General features: G+C 37.2%; 2 protein-coding genes across 7 annotated transcripts in view; one reads left to right on the top strand and one right to left on the bottom strand.

The window, feature by feature from the left end:
* Positions 1–1,341: 1,341 nt before the first annotated feature.
* LOC149936121 (G patch domain-containing protein 2) lies at positions 1,342–5,629 on the bottom strand. Of its 4 annotated transcripts, XM_090153231.1 has the most exons (12): positions 5,453–5,629; positions 4,922–5,007; positions 4,528–4,858; positions 4,021–4,419; positions 3,877–3,950; positions 3,533–3,729; positions 3,422–3,466; positions 3,244–3,357; positions 3,100–3,185; positions 2,937–3,037; positions 2,540–2,632; positions 1,342–1,812 (listed from the first exon to the last, which is right to left on the bottom strand). In XM_090153231.1, exons 2-12 carry the CDS (start codon positions 4,929–4,931, stop codon positions 1,565–1,567), a joined length of 1,698 nt encoding a protein of 565 aa, XP_090009357.1. In that variant the 5' UTR covers positions 4,932–5,007; positions 5,453–5,629; the 3' UTR covers positions 1,342–1,564. The 4 variants fall into 4 exon arrangements, with proteins under 4 accessions (XP_090009357.1, XP_090009354.1, XP_090009356.1 ...); XM_090153228.1 differs by having other exon boundaries at positions 4,021–4,858; XM_090153230.1 differs by having other exon boundaries at positions 2,540–2,629; positions 4,021–4,858.
* Positions 5,630–16,090: 10,461 nt separating this feature from the next.
* Positions 16,091–27,346, top strand: part of RSG7 (Regulator of G-protein signaling 7) — a 60,587-nt gene continuing 49,331 nt past the window's right edge. For all 3 annotated transcript variants that reach the window (XR_016482323.1, XM_090181048.1, XM_090181047.1), the window contains exon 1: positions 16,091–17,135. Coding sequence is in view for 2 of the 3 variants with exons in the window: in XM_090181048.1 (XP_090037174.1) it covers positions 17,043–17,135 (93 nt within the window). In the remaining variant the exon portion in view is untranslated. The remainder of the gene's footprint in view (positions 17,136–27,346) is intronic.

The raw sequence follows: 27,346 nt of genomic DNA, 5'->3' as shown, positions 1-27,346 counted from the left end.
TTTTTTATAATAGACAGAAGGGAGACAGTTGAGTATTATGAAACAGGAAAGAGATTGATAGGTTGCCTTGTTAAATGGCTAAGCGAGCTCGTAAATGTTTGCCGAAATTTCGAAAAGGGGGGCCAAATCCCCCTAATTAGTTGAAGATGACGGGACTGCGTTTGAACGATAGAGACTATCCAGATAAATGTCATTAAAAAGGAACGACATTGATTAGCAGTTGTGGAAAATATTTATTAGAGTGCGTAAAAAATAACTATAACTTCAGGAGGGGTAAAATTAAACGATCTACCAAATTGTAATTATATAGTTTAAGCTGACGAAGTTTGGTTCGGCAGGTAGCGAGTAGCATTATACGCATTTTGAAAAAAAAGAGTGAGGTTGATACGAAGCTCTGATAAAAGGTTATGAAAGGTGTGGCATAGTAGGACTACTACTAATTTTCAAAGAAACAAATAGTTCCACTTCTATCGAAATATATATTTCGATGTGTAACTAAAAATCAAAAATATAATTATTAATACTTCGGTAGAATGACTCTACGTTGAGATAGATCCGTCAGCATCATGGACAAATTTTTCCTAGCACAAGAGGGGTGAAGGAAAAACGTCACTGGCGTGTGCTTGACGCAAGTTTTGGGCTAGGAGCAACAAACACAAGGAGGACGCAGCTAGCCTTTAAGGCAGTGTTGTGTACAAATTTCATTGGACGAGCCTTTTCGCTGAACGTTTTACGGAAAGGGGGAAGACAATTTCCTAATTTTCCCCTTCTGACGGCAGCAGGCGCTAAATCGTCTAACCATTAAAAATTTTACACAAGAAAATAGATGACTTTTGACGGGTTGCGTTCACCTTGTTTGTTGCTCCTAGATGCCATAAAGGTGAAAAATTTACATTATTTTAACAAGCACTATATAAACAATACCTTGTTTAGGGTTTAGCTTTTTTATCCCTTTTCATAATGGACTAATCTACTTATTCGCTAATTTTTTCATCCTTTGCATTGCAGTCCATAGGTGGTTCCTTTTAACACTATATAAACAGTGACTTGCAGGTCCTGACTTTCGGAAATATTACTTTTTGGCTATTTCCTGGGAGGATGATTTATTGAAGCTTCTATTACTACAAATACATTCGTGAAAAATGAAGGAACAGAATTGAAAGAAAAGTTTACTAAATGGATAGAGGAGATTCAATTTGTTTCCAGAAATTATTCACTTGGAATATTTATAAAATTAATTTATATACTTAAATATAATGAGATCCAATTCATAACTCTGATAAACTATTTGTAAATACAGGTTTGATCGAATATTAAACTGTTCTTACTTCAAAACAACAATTTGTGCTTTAAATAAAAATTTAATTCTAATATCAACTAAATAAAAAGTTACATAGAGCTCCTTCCCTAAATCTCAAAAAAAAAAATTACAAAAACCACTAATTATATTTTACTTGATTCTACAGAGCAACTCGCCCGTTTCAGTTATGTACAATTTCCTTAATCATTTTTTACTTTATCCATTAATAATTACAAGTCTTTTTATGGAACTTTACTAAATTGATCACCTTACTCCCACATCTGACATTTCAGTTTTGTCAGTCGAATGGTTGTGTTGAAAATGTCCCAAAATGACGGAAGACATTGCATCTAATGATTCAGATTGGGGAGTGTCACCGCCGCTGCTTACTGGTTGCGGAGAAGGTGGAGGGGGTGGTGGTGGTGTTGCCGATTCCAAATTAGAATTCAAACTTCCGAAGCCTAAGCCTTGATACTTGGCTCTGACGCAAGCCATGAGAGGATTAAGTATTCCTAAAACGGATAGATACTTTATTAGTTTGAAAATCATTTAATTTTGCAGTTCACAAAAACTGGGTGCCCAGAGTAAAGCTCAAAACATTTTATGGGAAAAATATGAAATTTGTCTCCAATTTATGAGTGTGTTAGAAAAATATAGGATAATTTCTGTTGAAGTTACAGAAAAATAAGTTTGAAATACTTATGAAGTGAAAATCCATGGCTTTTAAAGGGAATTTGTAGGGGTGTGCAAGTTTCCATTTTTGCATACCAAGTCATTTTACCCAAAAATTAATTTTTAATGCTAACGGACTCGCGACGGAAATATTTTAAGAGATAAGTGTATTTTTATCCAACCAATATTTCGGAAAAAGGTGCCATTTGTATCTAATATGTTTGCATCTACTCTAATCTGGATGTACTTTATTTACATCCATTTGCAATATTTTACGAGGGAAAAATGTATTTTTTATCCAACCAATGTTTTGGAAAAGGTTCCATTTGCATCTACTCTAATCTAGAAGTACTTTATTTATATCCACTTTAAGTACTTCTAGATTAGAGTAGATGCAAATGGCACCCTTTCCCTAGGAATTTGGTTGAATGAGAGACGGTGTCTGATAAGGTTAAAAACATTTTGAATTAAATGTGCATGATGTGATAACTGATGTAATTTTAGGAAATATAGGGAAAATTATAAAATATACAAGTGGTCAATCGGTTTGAAAAAATCTATAATTACCTTGCCCATTAGGACCCAGTCCATTTCCAGGTTCCCATCCCATTGAACGAAGCATTAAGTTTCCAATATTCGCGTCAGGAATAGGATGATCTGCTATGATTAAATGATGTGAAATACGCTTAAGTAAATCGATATAAAAAACTTAGGCATGTGCAAGCCTTGATTTTTGGGTTTTGAGCAGAGCTTCGAGTATGAAAAATTTCACTTTTCGAGTATCGAGCTGAGCTTTAACATTTTATCGAGCTTTTAGGCTTAGCTTAAAAAGGGGGTTTCAAGTCCTAGAATAATTAGGCTTAGATCTATAAAGGGGTTTTTTGAGTACTTGGCTCTAAGCTCGAACAAAATCAAGTGCTCGCACATGCCTAGAAAACTTAAAATATTCAAATATAAACCTTACTGGATGAAGAAGCTCCCATGGGAGGCATGCGTCTCCTTCGTTTGATATCACTCAAAGAAACTTTGCAATGATCGACTTCGTTTACAAGTTGAGTTGTTTTTCTAAATATACACCAAGAATTCCATTAATGTAGCTATAAAATTATAACAATAACAATTCATACCTAGTTTTCACAAGAGTTACGCTTCCATTTGGACTTTGTCCCTCCTTCTGCACTCGCAAAGAATAGAGCGTCGCTAAATGATTAAGCTAAAAAAATAAAATTAATTTAATACTATTCGCAGAAATACCATAATAATACACCTACTTGCTCATCATCTGACTGCTGTAAATTTTCCAATTTTAACTCATTTAACGACGGATCTTGCATAAATTTAGAAATGGTTTCGTTGACAGAGGACATGACAGAAAATGATGGTCTCTGTAGCATAAATTAAAAAATATATAAATTTTAAAGGCAATATATTTATGCATCGATAACTTACCATATCACCTAATCTTCTTCGTCCTGATCGAATTTCCCTTCCAACCTAATAATTATAATAACTGTAATTACAATTCCATGTGTATTAATCATTTCTCAAGTATATTCTTACCCCAGTCATGTAGCGAGTAACACTGTCATGATAGGCCTCTTGAGCTTCTTTGGACATGTGCTGAAACGTGTTGCTGAGAATGCTTTGAAAATGAGCATCCATTCCGTCAATAGTGCCATCCTCCCACCATGGGTTTATCGAGGGTATTCCGCAAGTGGGGCCACCTTCGTGAAAGAAATCACTGTGCTCATCATCCGCTAAAAAATAAAAAAATGGGCATTATTGATACAAAAAAAGAAGTTAGAACTGTTGGGTTTTAAATTTAAATTAGGCTGTGAACATTATTGTAGATAATGCAAAAGTTATTTTAAAAACCTATGGTATTTATTTAAAAAAATTTAAACCTTCTCTTCCTTCATCGTTGGTAAAAAGACCTCCATCACTTTCGCTACTGCTCAGGCTACTGCTGCTTCCTTCCCTACAATTTGGAGCAAGATAAAACATAAAGAAGACTAAAAACATTTGAGATTTGTTAGTATTAAACTCACATGTGATTTTTCCCTCTCTGACCATCATCACATTCCATACTAGAATACCTAGTCATATCTGAATCGCAGTACAAGGAAATTCCAGGAATCTTGAACTCGTGATGAACTTCGTGACGAGCACATTCAACGCTACGTTCTCTCATACTTCTTTTCCTTTTACCACAAACGCTGGCAGACTCCCTTTTCATAGCTGCTAGTCCGCATAAATTTTCAATATCAACATCAATCAATCTCGAATGTCTTCCTTTGCTCTTCATGGTTCTGACACTTTTCATTTTCCTTGGTTTTGGGGAAATGGAGGCGGTAGGTTTACTCGCAGGATTGGCGCACGCTGACGCTTCATTGGAAGTGGCTGGAACTACTGGATCTATAGCCATTCTTTTAAACTTCCTTTTTCTTCTATGAGGTAGCATTGGGAGAAAATTTTCATTCACAGAATCAGATTCAACGAGGCTTGCCACACAGTGTCTCCATGATAATAAATGATTTTTGTTTTGACCCACTAACTCGTCCGAATCTGTCTGAGGATGAGAACTTCCCACGCATATCTCCATATGGCATCTCATGCGATCATCCAAGCTTGATTCCGAATCCTCGCTAACTGCGCTAGATTTTGGAAAACTACTACCTAGAAATGACGCGCTTGTGACACCAGTTCCGGCTTTGGGTCTTCTTTTCCAACACTTTCCTTTCTTTGGTTTCCCACTAGAACGTGTAGCGGTTTCATCAAGGGCGGTATTTAAATCATGGACTAGTTCATCCATGTTATCATAGTCATAAGGTGTCAAAACCCGAAGTCTTTGAATTCCTTGGATGATGAGTCTTTCCATTAGTAATGCTAAAATTACAGATGGAACACTTACAAACCAAATTACGAGAATGAAACCAAAGATGACATTACCTGAATTCATTAGGTTCCCTTGAAATATACTAAAATACACATTTTCTAGTAACCTCTATGAAAGTGAAATAATTTTTGTTCGTTGGCTTGTTCAAAAGAGGAAAAAAAGAGAAAATTAAATAACAAAGTGTGCGCATGGTGTTTAAGAGCTAAATCTATAGGTTACAATATCTGAAGCCGCAATAGTTGTCACATTCTAATAAGTATACGCCACATAATTGATAGACATTCACTAAACTTAAAAACTTTTGACTTTCTAAAATAGCCTTAAATACTTTAGATTATTGAACAACGACACTTTTCTGATAGCCTCCAGATCATTGCTAATAATTTCAATTACCAATAATGTAGAAAGGGGTTGGGAAATTTTGTGCAGTTGGGCTTAACTATTTAGGCAAAGGCTTAGATAACTAATTGCCCAAGTTCCTCAACAACAACTGATAAGCCTAAGTGCAGCATGAGAGTATCAGGACACACAAGCCTAAAAACCTAACAAGCAAATAATGTTTAAAACAAAATTTCATAACTTACAGACGATTTTAGCATTCGAAAAAACGTCACACTTTCACTTTAATCTATATTAATATTTACGACGAATATTATTGTGTACACGTTTCAATATGAAGTTAATTGGTAGGGTAGAATTTAACCCGAAAACCCGAAAATGGCGAATCCGCGAAGAGCTAGAAAACATTCTGCTACATTAGTTCCAACCATTGAGTTGGGAATATTAATCTAGAGGTCCAATCGAAACGTCGGATTTCAGTATTTCGCGAAACAAGTTCCTAAAAATAAGAATACCGTCGTCTGCTTCCAAATGACGAGAAAACGTTATCATTCTACCCGTGGCGCCGTCTATCTCTCGATGGTTCGTTCAAATAAGACGCGTTTTCCGGCAAAAAGATTTTGCTTTTCAAAAATAATGGATGGCGTTTTCTCGTCATTTTAGAGGAGACGACACATTCGTAATTTTCAAAAACTTGTTTCGCGGGGAGCAGATGTGATTGGATCTCTAGATTAATATTCCCAACTCAATGGTTCCAGCTCCTGGTAACTTGACTTGAGAGAATAGTTTTTGCGTTTTTCGAAACCGAATTTCAACTTTCATTTAAAGTAAAAACATTAAAAATAGTGCCGATATAATTTCAAAGTTATCTTTTTTTTATAGAAATTCTTAAGAGCATTGCGATATACTATAATTCAAAACAAATAATTTTTTACTCAAATTTACCCTTTTCAGATACTTGATTTTGAGCTGAGGTAGCGATAGAAAAGAAATAGAGGGAAGATTATCGCGTTAAGGCACCCCTGTTTTTGACCGGGAAAATTCATCCCCTCCCCGCGCGCATGTATGAAAGCAGAATTTGCAACGCCATCTATCCTTCCTTTGTTTACATCATATGACAGTTGATTTTCAAAAAGGAATAATGTATTTCTTTTCACCGCTCATCGATGGCGCCACGTAATCTGCCCATCTCATGGCTTCCTACATTGGCGAAAAGTGGTCGGCACTCGCGGTCAACTTCGCCAGATACAATAGTACCTCTATTTCTTTTCTATCTCTATGGATTTGACCGTTCTTGATAGTGTTGCCATATCTTGAAAATTAAATTTCCGGATATCTTCAGTTTTTCCCTTTCGCTAGGTGGCTCTGTTTCTCATTCTTTTTCAAATAGGCCTTTCAATAAAACATCTTCAAAGAAATCGCCAAGACGTACGGTATGCAACAAGTGTTTCCTTTTAACCTGGTAGCTTTTTTTAACATATTAAAACTTAGCAAAAACATGACGTTCTGTTTACAGGTGAAAAGTTTCCATAATTGCAACAAGCACCAAATAAACAGTATATTTCAGGTCCTTGTTCTCGAATATATTACTTCTTGGTGATTTCCTTGATGATGTTTTGTTGAAGCGCCTATTAAAAGATCTCTCCCTCGCACGCGTCATGAAAAATGAGATGGCCCTATGTTAAAACTGGAAAAACTGGAATAAGGTGGAAATTACCCAGACTGGAATAAGTTGGAAAGTACCCAAACTGGAATAAGGTGGATAATACCCAAATTGGAATAACGTGTAAAATTAAAAAACTGGAATAACGTGGAAAGTACCAAAACCGGAATAACATGAAAAGTAAAGTTAAAAATATTACGCTTACGATTTCAGTAGACACCATCTCATAATCTCCCACCGTTAGGGGTACGGGGGGCGGCATCCATTCCCCCGATAAGGAAAATTTAGATATTGTAGTTTGAGTGATCTCTCCCTTTAATGTTCTACTTTATTTAGTTTCCACGTTATTCCAGTTTTTATACTTTCCACATTATTCAGGTTCGACGTTATTCAGGTTCAACGTTATTCCATTCTACGTTATTCAGGTGATCCGAAGTGCTTTTATTAAAACGTACAAAAAGTGGTTTTTATTAAAAGATGCTCTACATTTAAAATTTTTTGTGTTTGACTGTCTTGCTGAGGTGTCCCCACCTATGCATTAGAGGTCCTAAACTTTGCACAATTGTTCTGATTGCACAACGTGTAGCCCATGCAGATAAAATAGGATTAAACCTGGAATAAATTAGGAAGAAAACTGAATTTTTGTAAAATGATACTATATGACTAGATAAACGAAATCCTATCATTCCGAGCGCCGCTCCTTATTTCCCGCCCACCCAAAGTCCTAAAATGGGGCCCAAGCTTTACGGGTCATATAATTTTAACTACTTTGTTGATCATCTGGCGCTCGTTAGATAGAGTATAACACATTCTACATTTCGTTACCAAAGATCAAACCTGTATCTCTAACCACAACTGAGATAATAAAATTTTTCCCCAAATTTTTACAAATAATTAACTTTTAATACCCTTTAACTTTGACTTTATTTTTTGGTTAACACCATATTGTAGAGCCGGTGATAGTCCTTTACATGATATAGTTACAATGACGTTAGTAGAACTGTAGAATGCAACGTGGGCGCATACGGGAAAAAAATCTCGCCTCCGTTTAAAACATTCGCTTTTCTCTTTCTCTGGATTTTGCGATTTCTGTAGACCGAATTAGAGGGGGCTTATGGCGTAGTTTCAATTGTCTGTCGTTTCTCTTTTTTATATTCCCGTTAAGATTCGAACTATTTTGAACTGTGTGTCGGTATATATAGGTAGTCTCGAGTTTAACATTAAAACCTCATACTTCCCACACCGTAACGCTATGGAAAAATTAACCCATTTTTCCACCAAATGCTATGGGACTTTCACGCTATGGCAAAATCAACTATTTTTTGCGCATTTTTAACTTAAGAATGGTTTATCCGATTGTTTTAATTTTTTTAAAGGAATCTTCGTTTGAGAGTAGGTTGTGTGCTTTTGTATATTTTATTAAATTAATTGCCAAATAAGTCTTTAAAAATTAATTTACAAACGTTCTTGTGAAAATTGATACCACCAGATGTCGATACAACTACAGCTCTAAATATTTTAACCTTTGTTGTCTAGCCTCTATTGATTATGTCTGTACTCTATCATAAAAAATAAAATGGCGTATCGCCGCGATGCACTAGCTCGTGTTTTACCTAAGCCTTGGCTTACACTTGTACTTTCCTGTTAGTTATACGTGCGTGGTCGAATGGTTAAATGAGAAATATCTGCGCTAAATGCGGTTGAGGGATAAACGAGTTCGAATCTCATCAAAAGGGAATTAGTATTTTTATACAGGGTGTCCACTAAAAAACGATCCAGGGCGAATATCTCAGAAACCGTTTTCTCTAGCAATTTAAATTTTTTTATGTTACGTAGCACGTGCAGGGGGCCAAAGAAGAATGATAACCTCGATGACCTTGAACCATGTCTTCAAGGTTATCCAAAAACTATCTCGAGAACCGTAAGTGTTAGAAAGTTGGTTCCAAATAGAAAAGTGTTCCCCGTCACGTTTTATGTCTACATAGCGTGAACATGATCGGATTCGACCAATAGTAAGTCGAGAAAATTGGTACCAAAATCACAAATGTCGTAAAAGGGAAAATTACAAGACAGCGCTAATAACTCCAAAACAATTCGTGCTACATTATCGAAATTTGTTAGACAATCGCATCATGGTAGGATATTTTAATATTTGGAAAATTGTATGACCTTGAACCATTGTCTTCAAGGTCATACTAAAATTATCTCGAGAACCATTACGTTTAGAGCAAACGTTCCAATTAGAAAGTTGTTCTTCGTCACATTTTATGTATTAATAACTTTAAATTATAATTTCTAATTGGAATTTTTGCTCTAAACGCAATGGTTCTCGAGATAATTTTAGTATGACCTTGAAGACAATGGTTTAAGGTCATACAATTTTCCAAATATTAAAATATCCTACCATGATGCGATTGTCTAGCAAATTTCGATAATGTAGCACGACTTGTTTTGGAGTTATTAGCGCTGTCTTGCAATTTTCCCTTTTATGACCTTTGTGATTTTGGTACCAATTTTCTCGACTTACTATTGGTCGAATCCGATCATGTTTACGCTATGTAGGCATAAAACGTGACGGGGAACACTTTTCTAATTGAAACCAACTTTCTAACACTTACGGTTCTCGAGATAGTTTTTGGATGACCTTGAAGACATGGTTCAAGGTCATCGAGGTTATCATTCTTCTTTGGCCCCATGCACGAGCTACATAACATAAAAATTTGAAATTCCTAGAGAAAACGGTTTCTGAGATATTCGCCCTGGATCGTTTTTTAGTGGACACCCTGTATTAAGATTTTAATTTGATAATACATATTAATATATATCCTGTTTACTTAATCTATACAAGACGGAATCATATTATTTTAATTATTATTATTATTATTCAGTGGCGTAGATAAGGGGGTTTTCGAGGTCCAGACTCCCTGATCTTGGGCCTAGCTTTGACTGTACTACATTTTCACCCCCTTCTCGACCCCTTTTAACATTCACATACTAAATAGATCCCCTTTTGTTGAATTTCTGGCTACACAGTGTTGGGTAAAATACTTTAATTTCGGTATTTAAAAAAGTACTAAATACTCAAACGATAAAGTATTTAAAATAATGAAATACTAAATACTCCTACGGTAAATGATTTAAAATATAATACTAAATACCCACAGCATAAAATACTCAAAATGCTGTGATTTCTTGAAAAGCGGTAAAAATGAAACTGTTCGAAAGATGGAAAATATTCCACTTTTATGCGTGATCTAAAAGGCAGATTGTCTCGTAAGTCTCGATTCGTCGCTACTCCAACGCCACCACGTGCGATAAGCGAAATTTGTCACGAGTTTGTGCGTGAGTATAAATTAGGCGTATTTCCTCCGCTTGATGGTGTTGTATGGAGACTATTTGATGGATAAAGTATTTTTGCTAAAAAAATCAGTATTTTGTTCAAAATATCAAAATGTATTTAAAATATAATACTAAATATATTTCTTTAAAGTGTTTGAAATAAAATACAAAATACTGAAAAAGTATTTAAAATACTACCCAACACTTACTATGTAAGTTAATGTTTAAAGGGGCTCCAAAGTTCGGTGGCAAAAAAGAAAAGAAAATTGAGCGTGCTTTTCATTCCGCCCAGCTCGGCGTTGGCAGAGGCGGGCAGAGTCAACAGTAAATTTCGCACTTTACTGACTTTACACACATTTTGCCACCGAACTTTGGAGCCCCTTCAATTTAATCTTCCTTTCGCACTATAAACAAGACGTTTCTAAGGAGTATGCCTATTCAACCGAATCCCATTTCAAAGAATTTTTCTAGCAACAATTTCAATTTACAGCCATGGTATGATTTTTCTTAAATATCTGAATTTCTGAGTTTCAAAGATATAACAGGGTACGTGACGAATTTAATTTTTTTCATACTATAGTACACTTCACTTTAGGAAATAGGAACTTGTAGGTCATCCATCACAGGGGACCGTTTTAAAAGTTATTAATTGGGAATGTTTTAGCGGTATTTTCAAAAATTTAATATTGTTTGTATGCAAGTACAGAATGTAAATTTTTGGTGGCGAAATACAAATTGTTTTCTGTTACTGAACATCACAATGAATATTGTACCACGGGTTACATGCTGTCACATGGAGTTGTATAAGATAGGTTAGGTTAGGTTAGGTTAGGTGACAGGGGGTTCCCGGAAATAGACTGCTTTTGTTCTCGACCCAAAGCCCCTGTCGAATAGCTATTTTATTAGTTCAGTATGTACTAATATCAAAATATTTCGTAGGAGGGATCCTACGAAATATTTTGATATTAGTACATACTGAACTAATAAAATAGCTATTCGTCAGTTTTACTTCGCCCAATTTTATTGTTTTGGTAACACATAAAGTATAAATTGAAATCTGGCCAATTTGGCGAGTTTTTCGTTCGCACGGGAATCGATTGAATGGGATTCCGTTGAATGGGCCAGGAGCGTTTCTAATGCAGTTAAATGCATATTTATTAACTTTTTTAACTGGTAAAAATCAGAGGTACCAATGCCCTCCTTGCCCCACCCGAATGACATGATTGACATCCCTGCTTGGAGGAGAGAAGTATTCTGGAGTGGAAACGTCGGGTGCCACCTGCGGCTTTGTAAAATTCCCATCATGCTCTTTTTGGTCGGACGTGATCAAGTCAGAATGATGACAGATAAAGCTGACGTCCGACCAAAAACCGGTTTAACCGGGGTAGTCTGGGTAATTTTAACAGTAATAGGTGGGAAAGGACGTTCTTATTACCGCTATGGGATTTTCCACTCCAGAATACTTCTCTCTTCCAAGATCCCTGTACATATGATACATTCCCTATTGAAAATATAATAGTTTTTTAGTATCCGCATAATTTAGTAGTAGTTACGGTATAGCGACATCTTTTATGGCGTTAAAAAGTTTAAAAACCTACACTCAATAATTCACCGCTTGGTTTTTTTAAATATTTAGATTTAAATATTTTTGAAAATGATAGCTTTGAAAATAACACTGGTGGTACGATAAATAACCACGCTGGTGGTCAGAGAAATAATATTGATAGTGATACGAGGAATGCTGATCATTTGGTTGATTACTTTGGTGGTAAAAACATCACAATGCTACCAGTGAATCGTATTTTTATACAACGTCGTAACAACGATGCACAAATATGATGGATGAAAAACCACTTGTAATTGATGTTCAAGGACGAGTACATAACATACAGACAAGTGTGCTGGTTCTCACCAAGTTAGAATGGGTCACCCACTCTACTGCCTTGATTCAAAGAAATGTACGAGTTATTTGAGAACTCTGATGGAATTAGCTCCATATTTTAGTGCGCTTCGTATTCTTCTAAAACATATTTACAAGGTTAAAGCTTGGTCTGACCTTTATCAAAAAATGTGTCTGCTATTAAAATGGGTAATTTTGATAAGCTACAGTGTCTAATAAAGTACATTGCGGCGTTCAAGGTAGGTTTACGGAAAGTGAATATTGAATCTGACTAAGTATGGCATGCAGCTAGTAAGTTGCTATAAAGAGATGTACGAATTTCATGATTCGCATTGCGATAGTTGTGAACAGCTTTTTAAGAATAGCAAGCTCAAATCTGTGGGAAATTGTTTTACACACATAATTTAGATAGCAACGAAGGTTTAATGCTTTTAATTGCTGCCTGGCAATTCAAAGAGCCTCTAATTACAGTGGCAGATATTTTAAAGGTTAATATTGCAGAGTTCGTTTTATGTTTGACGAAAAGCGATTATGCATGTTATGTACGTAATATCTTTAATCGGGTAAAATACCGCCGCAATGTTTTCTTAATGGCCTAATTGGCCTTCAAGTAGATCCCGTGCCAAATGATATTTCTAAATTAAATTTTATTGAGAAAATGCTAATACAGAAAGTAAAAATGTTTCAAACTATTATTCGTCTACATACGCTATTGGGGAAAAATATTGTTAACCATTCTGGATTAACGAGAGCCGTTAGAAGTTGAGCAGTTTATTTGCTTCTTCCCTTAACTGAAAATGTGGAAATGATTCCTACTGATCATCAATTATTTATTATAGTGAATGGGCTGCCTACCAAGAATAAAACTGTTTGGCAATCAGTGGTGGATATAAATTTAGTTAGGAATGCTTTACTAACTTAAAAACCATTCACCCACTCTATAATAATATAGATATTATAGCGTTCACTGAAGAATTGCTTTATGGCAGCGCTAACGCTAAGGATATAAAAATGTCTTCTAACGAGAAGACTTTGCTTCGCAGAATCTCTGCAGTTGAACAGAAATAATTATTTGACCGCTATTCAATACACCCTGTAAATAGCAAAAATGCGGAGGGTATTTTAGATTTTTTCCAAGCGAAGAAAATTGAAGAAAGTGGAATGAGCATTTGGGAAAAAAATCTGGATTTAATGTGTTTTCCGGACTTCTTTGTAACTGGTAATTATGGAAAATACTTAGAAAGACCATTTGCCAAGCTGTCTGAATCAGATTTTCGTCCTCAAAGAATTTTAAAGAAGGTGTTAAATCTTCGCTAAGATTTCGTAATTTTTGTATTTACTTTTAGTTTGTATATTTCATTGAGAATTCATTTTTAATTTTATAAGGTATTTCTATTTTTTCTAAGTGTATTTTCCCACATTATTATTTACCCCCCCCCCCCTTTTTATTCTTCGCTTCTCGAAGAATAGTTGTAAAGCCCCAATATTGTCCTCAGTTTCTTTCCGTGGTGAAATCGTGGAAAGTTTTTCTCCGTGCGTAAGCGGACCAACAGTTTCCACTCCCAGGGTACAAAACCCGAGGACCGGCCCGAAGCTGGAGACCTGGGGTTAGTCCTCACCTTGCTCATTCCGAGCCGAGAGTAGCCAGAGAGAAAGGACAGTAAGGACTCTCTTTTTTTATTAGTGAAACCTTTTTCGGGACCTTCTGCGATTTTCAAACCAAGTTCAAATACCTTGGTTTTTTTCTGATACGTTCTACAGACTGTTATTCCATAAGTCAGTAATAACGGAAGCTTGACCTTAAAACAAAAATATCAAAACGTATGGTTTATCGTCGGTTCTTCAAGTTCAAAATTTAATTAATCAGTAACTAGATGGTTAAAAAAATACCTTTGAAAAATTCGAGAATATACTATTTTAGTTTTATCTCCAAAAATGAAACAGCAGGAAAACTGATCCAAAAATGACATTGTAATAAAAATTATACTCTTTGAAACGATTTGTAATCGTAACCAACGTTTGGGAGTAGACGATCGAAGCTGGTAATTTTTAATTTCTGAAATGATTAACACCTGGTAAGTAGCCGCTGCACACCCTGGCTGTTACTATTCGTAATTTTGAAATCGAAGCCTCAGAAGTTGGTCATTTGCCCATTTGAGTGATCTACCGACATGGTTGAAAATTATATTTGTAGTTTACGATTGCATTATGAAATTTTTGGAAAATTCACGGGACCCGACAACCCACGTACGCACTATTGTCATATTTGACTTCCGTTCTCATTCAAGATTCAGAATACAAGCAAAATCTGTCTTCGACCTTGGAAACCTCTACGAACTGTGTTCTACTTGGATACTTTCGGCGTGCTTTTAGGGCACCACACCTTTGTTATACCATAGAACAAATCAACGCTAAGGTCTTAGGCCAAGGAATAAAATCAACATACCTGAAAAACCAATTCCTTCATCATCACAAGGTGCTCTTTTTTTAATATTCCCTAGGTCTACTTCAGGAATACCTAACGTTTCATACGTATTTGCACTAAACATTATCACAGCTAAACCGCTTAAAAAAACTATTATAATATATTAAATATAAATATAATATATTATACATATGAAAGGGTTTATCACAAGTTCGCAACTGTACATTCTTAAGCCTTAAGTCTAGGTAACAATTTGCTTTTCCCTCTGAGTGACGTCCCTGCCTCCAAAAAAACTGAATTACCTTTCAAGCGCTCTGCGAAGATCCGCTAGGAAGCGTTGTTAAGGAACTTTTTAAAGATTTTCCTGCCTGCAAACCGTCCCTAGCGTTGATTAGTTCCATGGTTATACAGTGCTATGCTATGTTATTCTAACTTGACTCTTACTAGATAAGGTGTTGGCTATGCCATTTTAAGATATTTTGGGTATTGCTATACAGGGTTTTGGCTATGATATATTGGGTACTTTCGGAGTTTATTTTTAATGGCGCTAATTTTCTTATACATTGTGTTTTTAATTATACCAATGATTGATGAAATTGATTTTTCGCTGGATGAATGACAGAGTGATTAGTAAAGCGTGGATATGGGTTTTTCTTTGAGTTCAAATTACTCTTAGGTTGTTAATGCTTAGTGGGTTAGTAATGTTAAACGACGGGGTGATCGAGATATTGTTTTTAACCCTCATTTCCTCATTTTAAACGAAATTCCTTTGGCGTTATTATAGTACGTTTATTAAATTTAATGCTCAAGATGGTTGGAAATTTGCTCAAATTTAAATTTAATATTCAAAATATATTTCATACATCGGGGGGATTGTGTGTACTTAAATGTCCGTGACATCTTGTTTCTACCCTTGTTAACCAACTTGGAGACGTGTTAACAGCATGTGTAACTAAATCCCTCGTAAATATGCTCGAGAAATCCTTTAAGAAAAAGTAATTTGAAAAATATTTTAATAAAACGTAACTTTAAAATGTCCAATGAGTAATTTAATTTCCGTTTTTGTGTAATATTATATAATAATTATTAATCCACTATTGAAAATGATATATCATTAATTGGACTTACCCAAACGAACTAGATGAAAATATCCGAAATGCAAAAGAAAACTGAAAAATAATATATATTTCATTACGTCGCGAAAAGGCCAATTTTCCAATCACAATCCAGAAAGTAGCGCCCCTAGCGACAGTTCTGCTATAAAACATTCTGGCTTTATACGTCTGGCAACTCGATGTCTCGCTAACTTCCTTTACGAACTACTGTTGAAGGAAACTAATTTTTGAAATAATCAATCAATTATTTAACTACACGAATAATGTATTTTATTAACTATTATATAAAGCATTCTGGTATAGTTTCTGTTAAAAGTATAGTAAAAATTTTAGTATTTCTAAATATCGATTTCGGTACTACCATCCTCACGATGGCGCTACCGTCGCTGTAAATTAACGAGAGTCTGAGTAAAATATCTATGTAGCTTTCTCCTTGGGCGGGAACAGCGGGAAGAAACGGTTCCGGGCGGGTTTCGGAGAAAACCTTCAGAGCAGGTGCGTAAGGTGAGGTTTTTGCGTTACGGAGTTCGCGATTTGTCGAGTTTGATGAACACTAATCGACTATAATTAAATTGCACGAATCGAGAACGCGTTTCCGTTTCTATAATATCCCAGAACGAACCGCGTACTAGCCAAAACAACTCGTTCCGCGAGCTGGAAAATTTTCCGATTAACATTGAACGCAAAGCCTTTGAAATCCCGGAGTTGGCTTTTCCCGTTCGTCTTCTAGGGATCCGGAAATTCGTCGCGTTGATTATCGCGTCTTTCCAGTTTAGCGTTTTAGTTTTTACGCGAGCGGACACGAGATATCTTTAGTACGGCCGCATTCGGGCGATTCAAAGAGTGTTCAAAGAGTCTCTCACCATGAAGTTATCCGCTGCGCGATGGCGGGCGGCTGCCGCGGAGGACTCGCTCTGATCGCGAACGATCGGCGGCCGCTTTTCCAATGGCTTTTTCGACGCGCCGAACGTCCGATTTGAGTGTCATCCCGGGTCCGCGTGCTATTTAGTACGCGGAAGAACTACGCTACCGCTTCCGTTTAAATAGCTTCCGTTTTAGCGATTAAAAGTACTGGCGAAAACAAAGCGTTCTAGAGCAAAGAGCGATTCCTCCGCGTATTTATCAAGATCGGGCGAGCCATGAAGGAACACGACGGTTTGCTCAGCACCCGATATTCGCGAACGCGTCCCGGTTTCGAGATGACATAAAACCCTCGCTTTCCCGTTTCCCCTTCGCGCTCGCGATGATGTCGTTCGAGCTGTGAATTGGAAGGACATAACAGACCGATCCGAGGACATTCGACTTCTTACCCCGCCTGTTTGGGTGCCTTCTTGGAGGCCCCAGTGTCAAAATATTTATAACGGCGAAAGTCGGGGATTGCAACAAGATAAAAATGGCCTACCGGCGCAAAGGGGACACCAGTAGCAGCAATGGTCAGCAATCGGCCTACAGCGACGAAAACCCCAATCAAATCGTCTATCGGAAGGTGAGCTACCAGCACTCGTTAAGCTTCCTTCAATTTCCCCCGAGAACTATAGCCGCGCCCAGAAGATATTATTCAATTTTCACACTCCTTTAAATATAATATAACACCCTTTAATTTATTAATAATATTGCCTGCTATCATTTCATTTTCACTTAAGCATTACAGTTTCCCCCGCATTACAGTTTCCCCTCATAACCCTTATTTTAATACGGCACTTTTGAATATTTGAGGAGAGTGGAAATAAATATTTCATATTTTAAAATAAATGCTGTTTGTGAATTCGAGGAAAATTTATTATTCAATGAAATATTTGCGTATTTGCTTGGCTAAACATCAAGTTTACGGACTTCTTTTCTAAGATATAACAGTAATAATATATTAAGTCTAAGAACTTTTCTCAGCTCCTGGAAAAAACCTTGTAGAAACGTTCTTATCCGTCTCAGATTTTACTAGGCTGAAGTGGCTGTAAACACCGCAAATTATTACTTACATCGCCATTATATCTCATACCCTATTGGATAAAAATGTTTTGTATAATATATAGGATTGTAAAATGACTTCCTTTCCAACCATTGAAATGATTTATAATTTGGGGTATATCACTTGATGGGCATCCCACGAGTTTGCGCTTAACTCAACGTGCCAACCCACTAACCCTCCTGACAGTAACAACCATTTAAATTCGGTTTTACCCCGACCGTAGTTCGTCTAATTTGTAATCGCGGCGTTTTCACGCGAGTGGAGAAGAACAACAAACAAAAGAAGGCGAGAGGAATCGGGAAGTGCGGGTTCATCGATTAGACACCCTCGCTGTTGCGGCAGTTGAACCGAAAGATCCCCCCGATTGCCAGAACTAGCGACCAGCCTGTAGGGTCAGCGTATTTATTCTCGCCTCGCTCTGGCAACTGGCGAAAGAAACGTCCGCTAATGGCTCGCTGAATGTCAAAATCGTACGAAATAACCGCGATAGGGTATAGCTTGACATCGTAATCTCGACTGATACGATTAAGCGCTTTTAGCCTACAGATATTTCGTGTATAAATGTAAAAATGTGAGAGCGGGATTAAACGCTGATAAGCTATAGGAAGACGCGTTTTTCCGCGAAAATACACGCGTATAAACGTATAGACTCGAAGTAGCTTATACGTCTACAGACTGTACTCGCTTTAACTTCCCTATAAATATGTCGAATGTCGATATAGATAACGTGGAATAGCGGGGAATGGCCGTTTCCGTTCCAGATAAATACATTCTTTCTGATAAATTACGTAACATATTCGAAGAGGGTACGCGTGTTTAGCGTACTTCAAATCAGTCTAGCTGTGCTGGCGTGCCAAGCACCAAACTCTCATCAACTCCGTAATCCACAAGGCTAACGGAGTGAGTATCCATCTCCTCATGGACACGTCCTCCCGTGGTTCAAATCGCCTCCCGCATCCTCCTTTTTTTTTTTTTTAAAAAAGGTTTTTTTTACGATTAAAACAAGGAATTATATTATACATTTTATAAATTACCACAATAGCTTATAAATGCCCAAAAAAGTTCAATTATCTTCATTTTGAGATGCATTATCAGTATCATCATATTCCCAGGGTAATTACCATTTTCGTAATTTACCTGAGAAAATTGTAAATTACTGTTACCCTGGTAATTTACCACGGCAAATTACCGATTCGTATCTCTATTCGGAAGCACTCTATGGCATACCTTCTTCGGTTTTGGAATGCAACTCTTTACCGGATTACTTTAAGTCCCTCACTAACCGTTCAAAATTCACCCGTTCGGGCTTATCTAATTCTGCCTTTCTATACTTTGGCGGGATGGTCAATGCTTTTTGCCGGCATTTGAAAAACTTTAGAACTTTAGTTTTATGGCGTTTGCGGGAATCACGCTCCCGATCTGATTGGAATAGGAGTGCATTCCCCGGGGAGAATAGAGTGGAATTCGACTAGCCGGGGCCACCTTTCAATTTATAAACATTAAACAAGTTCGGTGGTTTAGTAAATTCGTTTGTATACCACTAAAGGTATTAAAGATCACGTAAACAAACAAATAAACGCGATTTGAATAGGGTGCGTAGTTGATATCCGCCGTAATATGTCATTTATTAAAGGGACTATAAACTATAACAACGAATTTAATATTTTTGTCACCAGGTTTAACAAACGCTAGAGGAGATTGGCGCTAGTCACGTTATAAACAATTGGTATACCTCCTTGTTTAGAATTTTGGGAAAATTTTCTAAGGGTCACAAGTCACTTTGTTGACTTAGCTCAGCAACCCTTTGTTAATTCTTAAAATCTCTTTAAACCACTTATTATAATTATATGTATTTTTTAAAATGTACAAAAATTAATTTCGGAACAAAGTACTAATTAAATTTAATTAATATTAATTTAAATTTTTGTTTAGATTATCAATACATGCAAATTATTGATAAATTGTCAAAAGAAAAAGGAAGCGTAAAATGTTGAAAAATCAATTTAAATCAAAATTCGATTTAAATCAATGTTTTCTATTTCCGTATGGCACAGTAGCTATATTAATTGCCGTCATGACCTGTTGATCGTGATGGAAGAAACGGGATAAAAGATTTATCTCTGAAGAAGCCCTTCTAACGCGTTTATCCCCCGAAAAACCCAAGAGCGGATTAAATAGGCCACCACCCTATCATTATAATCGCAATCGCCGCTTCTATGGCTCGCAACAAAAACAACTAACAGGGCTAAACAATCGATTTCTCACCGTACTTAAACAATAGAGAATGGTGCGAAATGAAATTGTTCGCAAAATAGCTCACCGAAAGAAACTAAAGACTGTTATAGGCTCCCCTTACGATATCAAATTTTGGCCCTTGTCCGCGAAACGCAATTTCGTTTAAATAACAAACCTGGAGGAAGAAATGGAACGCGTTATAATTATCCGTTTCTTTCGTTTGCAGAAATATTATTATAAATAGAATAAGGGGAAAAATATATCTCGGCAACGATCTCGAAGATCTCAACCCGGAGAGAAACTTTTTAGGCCTTGGTCCTTGGATTCGGTTGCCACGGTTACCGAATCTGGTAACTTCCACTCTCGCGGAAAGAGCGAATCGAGGGGGTGTTTCGCGGAATCGATGCGGAGCGGCACAGTGACCGAGGCTTACGAGCGTTGTCAGCTGGCATTGAAAGTAAAGTCAGGTTTAAGGCGAGAAGGCCTAGTCGCCAAGTGTCAGATAATCGAAACGAGGCGTCACGCGCGGGATGAGATAAGTTGGTCGAGTTCTCGGCGTCAGCATCTCCGGATTCTGCCTCCTCGGAGCGGAGCGGCTCAGGCTGGCCTTCGAGTTATTGGCCGTCTCCGATTTTGACGGACGCTCATCGGGGGAGGGGTATTTATTTTTTGCTGATAAGGCCACCATTCCAAGGATAGATGGTCCCTTTTTCCATTTTAAAATAGAATGCCCCTACATACGTCACTTTTTCTACGGTGTTATTTCAATATTGATTTAATATGAAAGCGACATCGGAAAAAAATAAATGTTCGAAACATTTTATTCCTTAGGGTGAGACCTCCGCACCAATCAACGACGAATATTACTATTCGCGTAAGTAACGTAATAAAATAAGTATGTCGCAAGACGATATTACTTAAGTACGGTTTGATACAGAGATTGGATAGTATGCTCTTGGCGCGATGGCTTATGGTTTAAATAAGGCTTAGTAAATCAAAGTTTATTTTTTAAAATGAACGAAGCTATGTGTTATAACCAGTCAGTTTTTACCAATCTATTTGACATAGTAGAAAATTAGCATTGATTTATGTTACTCGCAAACTGAGACCGCTCTGCTAGCTTAGTATATTAGATCTTTACATTGGAAAAGTAGAATTTGTCTTTACCATGAGTGCACTCTTACTAAGAAACCAACATTTTAGGGAATGAATCACCATTACATTTAATACCTCTGATAGAAGCAGAAAGCGTGGAAGAGAGACCAAGATATTGTTAAGAAATTACGAGACTGGTTCTAAGTTTAACTGTGAGAAACCCGTATATCCTATTCCCTACCACACTCGTACCCGTGAAACTAATCAAAACACTAGGCATAGACATCAGGCCTTGTCTCTAGGCATTGAATTGTTTAAGTACGAGGGCGTCGGCACTCTCCACCTTTATCGTGATTCCACTGGCTATTTATATCGAGTCTGAGGGCAGCAGGGAGGTCGGAACAAGGTACACAATTTATTAAAATATATTTGCAAATAAAAGGTTATTCATATTTACAGATAAAAGTTTAGATATTATTTTTATCTTAACAATATTTAAGACATTTACTTGGAAGCAGGCTTACTAACATGATTTATTAAGCTTATATTGGTCCATAAATATTTAATGAAGCAATTTATTATTCCATTTCAATAAAAAAAATACCACGCATGTAGAATTGAAAACGCGAACAATTTAGGGGTGGAAACTATTCACCGGCCTTGAGCTGTCCGTAGCTACACCACTACCAACTTTTTAAATTCAATCTCAGCCAAAGCGTAGCTCGAAAATGTCCGTAAATCGCTCAGGGTACAGGCCAGACGTATTCGCCTTCTCCGAATGATAAACTTAAAATAAGAGTAAGCGCGCATTTTGTAGTCATTACGGTGCGATATTTGTAAGCGCGCTTGATGGAGAACTGGCACGATCACGCTACTATCATAAATTGAAATTCGTCGGATGCGATTAAATCGGAAAAAGCCGTTGCATTCCGTCTCTCTCCGGAATGCGCGGAGCATCCATCCAACGGGCTTCATTCGAGGGAGCTAGTGCTTGTCTCATCGGGCAAATCCCATAAACAAAACAAACAGAAGCGGAGGCGCCAGGGACGGAAGAAGGGTAATAAAGCGGCCCTGCCTACAGTTGATCCGTGCGCCTGACTCGTTTTTTAGTGGCAGCGCGGCGGAGAGCGACGACTTCCGAAATAAATAAAATGGCAGCGACGCGTCCCTGGCCCGATGCCCCTCGCTTTGGTCCGACCCCTAATTCCGATTCCGACTGGTGTCACTTCCTCGCGATGCCGATATTGAGGCCGATAAACGGCGGGGTCGCGAAAGACCGTCTCAGATAGATCAGTGTTCGAAAGTGGCCTAGTGGATTAGGCCAGCTTTGAGAGGTCAGATCTCAGTCCGACGAAATATATATACGGAGACGTCTCGTATATTTCGGCTCCTGGTAATATCCGTTGCTCTTTCTTTTCGCTCGACTATTTTTAGTCTTCGCAATTTACAGCGATTCTCTCTCCTCTTATCTAGAGAGTCTTTAAACAAACAAGACGAGTTAGCCTCGATGAATCTTTCCTCCGTTCCTTTTTCGCTGAAGTTGCGCGGCCGATTTCAGGGTTAAAACTATACACCTGATCTTAAGCTGTCCGTAGCTACACCACTACTAACCTTTTACATTCAATCTCAGTCAAAAGTGCTGCACGGGGGAACAGGATAAACGTACTTGCCTTCTTTGAATGTTACATGCACAGTCAGACAAAAATGCAGATCGAAATTTACCTTTTACCGTTCGGAGGACTGGCTAAAAGTATTCGCCTTCTTTGAATTACAGAAGTGTTAGTGACTAAATGCCTATCGTGGCGTATGCATGTTACCAAAAGTGAGTAGGAAGATAAAGTGGGGTGGCGGAGTGGTTAGCACTTTCGCCTCGAGGCAAGAGGAGCCGGGTTCGATCCCAGCTTGTGGCACTGGGTGAAAACTCGGAACCACTCCTTCCACGTTGAGTTTGCAAGTTCTTTCTTCACTGGTTTAAGGGGTTTTCCCCCGAGCTCTTCGGTTTCCCCTTCCATAAAAACTTGTTGAGGTTAACGGTAATAGTTAGTGTAGGGAGTAGTTGGCTCGCGTGGTATGAAGAACTTGCCACCACCCTCCTACGCATTGTAATCCGGCCACCTGAATTAAAGGTTTCAAAAGTCGCTTGATGACTTAGGCCTAAGGTGGTGCCTTGGTTATTAGCCTATCTGATTATTAAGTATGGGACATTTGGCGTATCCTAACTTCCTCTGTACCCGTCATGTTTTTAAATGTGCTTGAGAATGAGAACACGTGATTCAAAGAGCCAGTAGAACAAATCCTCTAGCAACCCAAAGTAATTTTTCAGCAAAAGACAACGATATGGTTTAGGCATTATCAGAAGCTTATAATATATATCTTACTTGAGAAGTATCCATCTTATAGCCATAAAAATGCCGGTTTCATTGTGCACGAATTTCCCGAATCGCGGCTCAAACTTTACCGCATTTCTTAATGATGAAAATGTTTAACGTGCGCCTGCGAAGGTACATGTTTCAAACGAACAACATTAGAAGGATAGGAAGATGAATACTTATCTTACCCAACCTAACGAAAACGGCACTAATAACTAGACTTGATTCGCGAAATTCATAGACGCAGGAAAAGATACAAGATGGCATCATCTTCAGCCAATGAAATTGAGAACCAATTCACTTTTAGTCACTTCTGTGCTCTTCTAGACGCTTCTGGGTTAACATTTGAGGACTGGGCGATGTTAGTCGTGATCAAATGGTCATATCTCCACCTCGGGCTTCGAGCAGATAGGGGCCAGAAACTGTATTTCGGCTCAGGCTAATGGAGAGGGTCCAGGCATCCGGGCCACTTCGGATGAATTGGTAGCCTGCTGTGGGGCGGTGTGTCTCCGTATGAGGCGCTGTGACCCTGTTTTGGAGTCACAACGGGATCTCGTGCAGGGTTGCAGTGTGCCTGTCGTTCCCCTTTAGGAGCCTGTTATGAAGGGTATGACTCTCTACCTACGTAGGTAGGGTGTCGGCTGAAGGTGCTAGAGCATCCACTCTTTATCCCACAGCTGTGCGCGAAGTGGAAGCTATAGTAGCCCCATTGCTGCGCTTATTGTCGGGATGAGTGGCTTGCGTCGAGGGTGCGACTGTCAGTGGTACGGATTTATTGCCCATGGCTGTTTTGTCACCTGTCCAGGCTTGTGGACGCTGGCGTAGGTCTTAATCATGAGACCACCAGTGTAGTAGACGCTTGGAGCACCGGTATACAAATGTCCCCTACTACCTCCTATTTTATTCCGATATTATTAGTGTTTTATCGACTGACATGACGTAGTGTAAGTCTGAGGTAGTCTCTTTCCGTTTCATAAACTTATTTCTGATCTTAGAAACTTGGAAGCCTTTATATTTTATTTTTTATCATAAATTTCTATAAGTCCGTACAGTGACGTAACGCTATCGGTATATCATAACCTTCGCTCTATTTTCGTACGGGTATGTATAAAAATGTGCCCAGTTTATTATTTTTGGGCGACGAATGATAAAAAATGTTTACGGGGAGGGAAAAAGGTTTACCGAAAGCGACGCGTTTTTAGCTTTTGACGTAAAGAGCCCATGTACGCGAGTCGCCATTTGTTTACACTTCGGTTTTTTCACTCTCGCGGAATTAGTCGTTGATTTACGGCTGTCTTGATCTATCGCCTTTTTTCTGCCGACTTTTTAATAATATGGAAGCGAAAAAAACCCATATTTATGTCAGCCCGGTTCTGTTTTGCGCTTGAGAATTTTAGCTTCCATTTGATTTATTTGAAAAGAATGGTATAATAATAATCATCGTGCAGTACACGCTTCAAAATCGTTGTTGTTGATATATCGATGAGGAAGTTAAAATAATTAGACCAAGCAAATTTAGTGAATTATAAGCGTTATCTGAAGTTAATAATAAACGTTCTTTGAGGGAAGTATCTAACTGCGCGATCTAGTTTGGTAAAAATATACAACAGATTCCACATATTGTAAATTATTGACGTAACAGACAAATTTTTTGTTATTACACTACCACCATCTCTAGATTCATTATTTAGCAGATGATAGTTTCTAAAATACAAAGAGCGAATTGAAATGTCGTGTATCAACATTTTCAATTCTAATAATAATAATCAGCTAGGCTCTCCCAAAGGCACCATTTTAGACCCAAGGATGATAAAATACGCGAAAAAGTAGATTAGTCCATATTTAAAAGGGATAATATATCTAAATCCTAAACAAATTTGAAGAAATTAAAAAAACTTACTAATAACTCGTACCGATAGGTCTTCGAGCGAATCTCGGATCAAATAGATCTTCGAGTAATAAATTACATTAGTTTTTTTTAGTTTTTTTTTTAGTTTTTTTTTAGTTTTTTTTAGTTTTTTTTTTAGTTTTTATGTAATTTATTACTCGAAGATCTATTTGATCCGAGATTCGCTCGAAGACCTATCGGTACGAGTTATTAGTAAGTTTTTTTAATTTCTTCAAATTTGTTTAGGATTTAGATATATTATCCCTTTTAAATATGGACTAATCTACTTTTTCGCGTATTTTATCATCCTTCTCACAGTCCATAGGTGGTCTCTTCTAACTTAATTTTAGACCCAAGTCAGGGTTACAATTCGTGCGAAGGTGGTAGAAAGCCCTTCATCCCCGCAGTTCCCTACACTTACTATCTGCAAGTTTTTATGGTAAGGGAAACCCGAAGATCTTGGTAAAAACCGCTTGAGCCAGTAGGGAGAGAACTTGCAAACTCAACGCAGAAGGAGGTGTTCCGAATTTTCACCCAAACATGTATCAAAGACTATTATTACCGTATTGGTCAGTTCATACTCGAGAAGTGAATTATTTATTCCTTGCCGTAAAAAGGATGTTGCACATTTTTAACATGGGAGGAATTTGGAGGTAGATACTTCCCTCTAAGGAGGTTTATTATTAACTTCTGGTGATATGACTTCCTCCTTATTGTAAGGCATTGAAATATTACACTTTTTATTAAATTGACTGATAAATAAATAAAAAAATCCACCTTAGAAATAAAATTAATCTGGCCAAAACTTAATTAAGAAGTGCTAAATATCCAATACCATCTAAATTGAGAGCATTACAATTAATTGAAATTATTTAATATTTGCGAAATCTACGAAAGCTTTCGAAGGTTAATCATTTATTAACACCAGAATATTTTATAGCTACATGTAGGAGGTTAGATGGCGAAAAACGGTGTTTTTAAATCGAATTTAGATGCTTTATTTAAATATCAATAAAAACCTCGAAACAATTTGATTAATATCCGATAATTATATTAATAATAAAGTTAAAATGATTCGAAGTCATTTTCACTCCTTATCAAACACACCGTTTGTAAGAATAATATTTTGCTAAAACATTTGGACCTTTAGGTGCGTTTAGCATCAATTTCATAGGTAAAATATGACGTAGGGTTTATGGCTATTTTTCATGACCTCATCTCTTTATGAAAAATTGGTCTTTTTCGGCCAGAGCATCTTTATTGGTACGTTTTCAAGCAGGGGCGGATTAACCCTTTCGGCGCCTTTAGGCACAGAAAAATTAGGCGCCCCTTGGCATTGGTCAGCTAAGGAGGGGCGTATCGGTTTTTAATAAATAAATAAATATATTTTAGTTTCCCCAAACCTTTTTAGCGTTATTTTTAGTAGGGGAAAGCCAAGTACATGGACCGTGGGGCTTTATCAGAGTTTTGGCGCCCCTAGAAAAATGGCGCCCTAGGCACGTGCCTACTTTGCCTAATGGTTAATACGCCCCTGTTTTCAAGTATGCTCTACAGCTGTATCAAATTTTCGTCTATCACCTACCGGTCAAAAAATAAATTTCTGAAAAACTTAAAAAGTAGAAATTAAAATGTTCCCTGTGTCATACGTATACCGTTAAAATTAAGCTATATTATAGTTTTGCTATGTCAGACACCCTTTATAGGCAGGACCCTGTTCACCTCGTGAATTCCCGGAAGAAAAACCACGGCCCTCCACCTTTCCTCGAGTAATATTTCTCCTTTCATTCTTGGTCTAACTCGGAGATGGGAGATCTGAGCCATAAAATAAAAAATGTACATTATGTATAACATAATATAATCGATTTATTGTATATTAAAAATACCATAATATCATTAAAAATATTAATAAGACATAGTAGTTGACGGTACATTTATTACCACCAATTGTAATGAAATTTTTTTTACTACCTTGCAACAGTATTTTGATATGATATGACATAAGATCAAATAGTGCGATCAGTTATAAATATATAAATTTTTAAATATTTTTAGTAATTATTATTATAACAAATATAATTAAAATTATCGAGTTATCTTTGGATACTTCAATTTTAGGCACTTCCCATTTGTTCTGGTAAAATTAT

This window comes from Leiobunum rupestre, chromosome 7 (genome assembly GCF_980474605.1).
Source record: "Leiobunum rupestre chromosome 7, qqLeiRupe1.1.hap1, whole genome shotgun sequence".
NCBI classification, from domain to species: Eukaryota; Metazoa; Arthropoda; class Arachnida; order Opiliones; family Sclerosomatidae; genus Leiobunum; species Leiobunum rupestre.
This window is presented reverse-complemented; position numbering and strand designations above follow the sequence as displayed.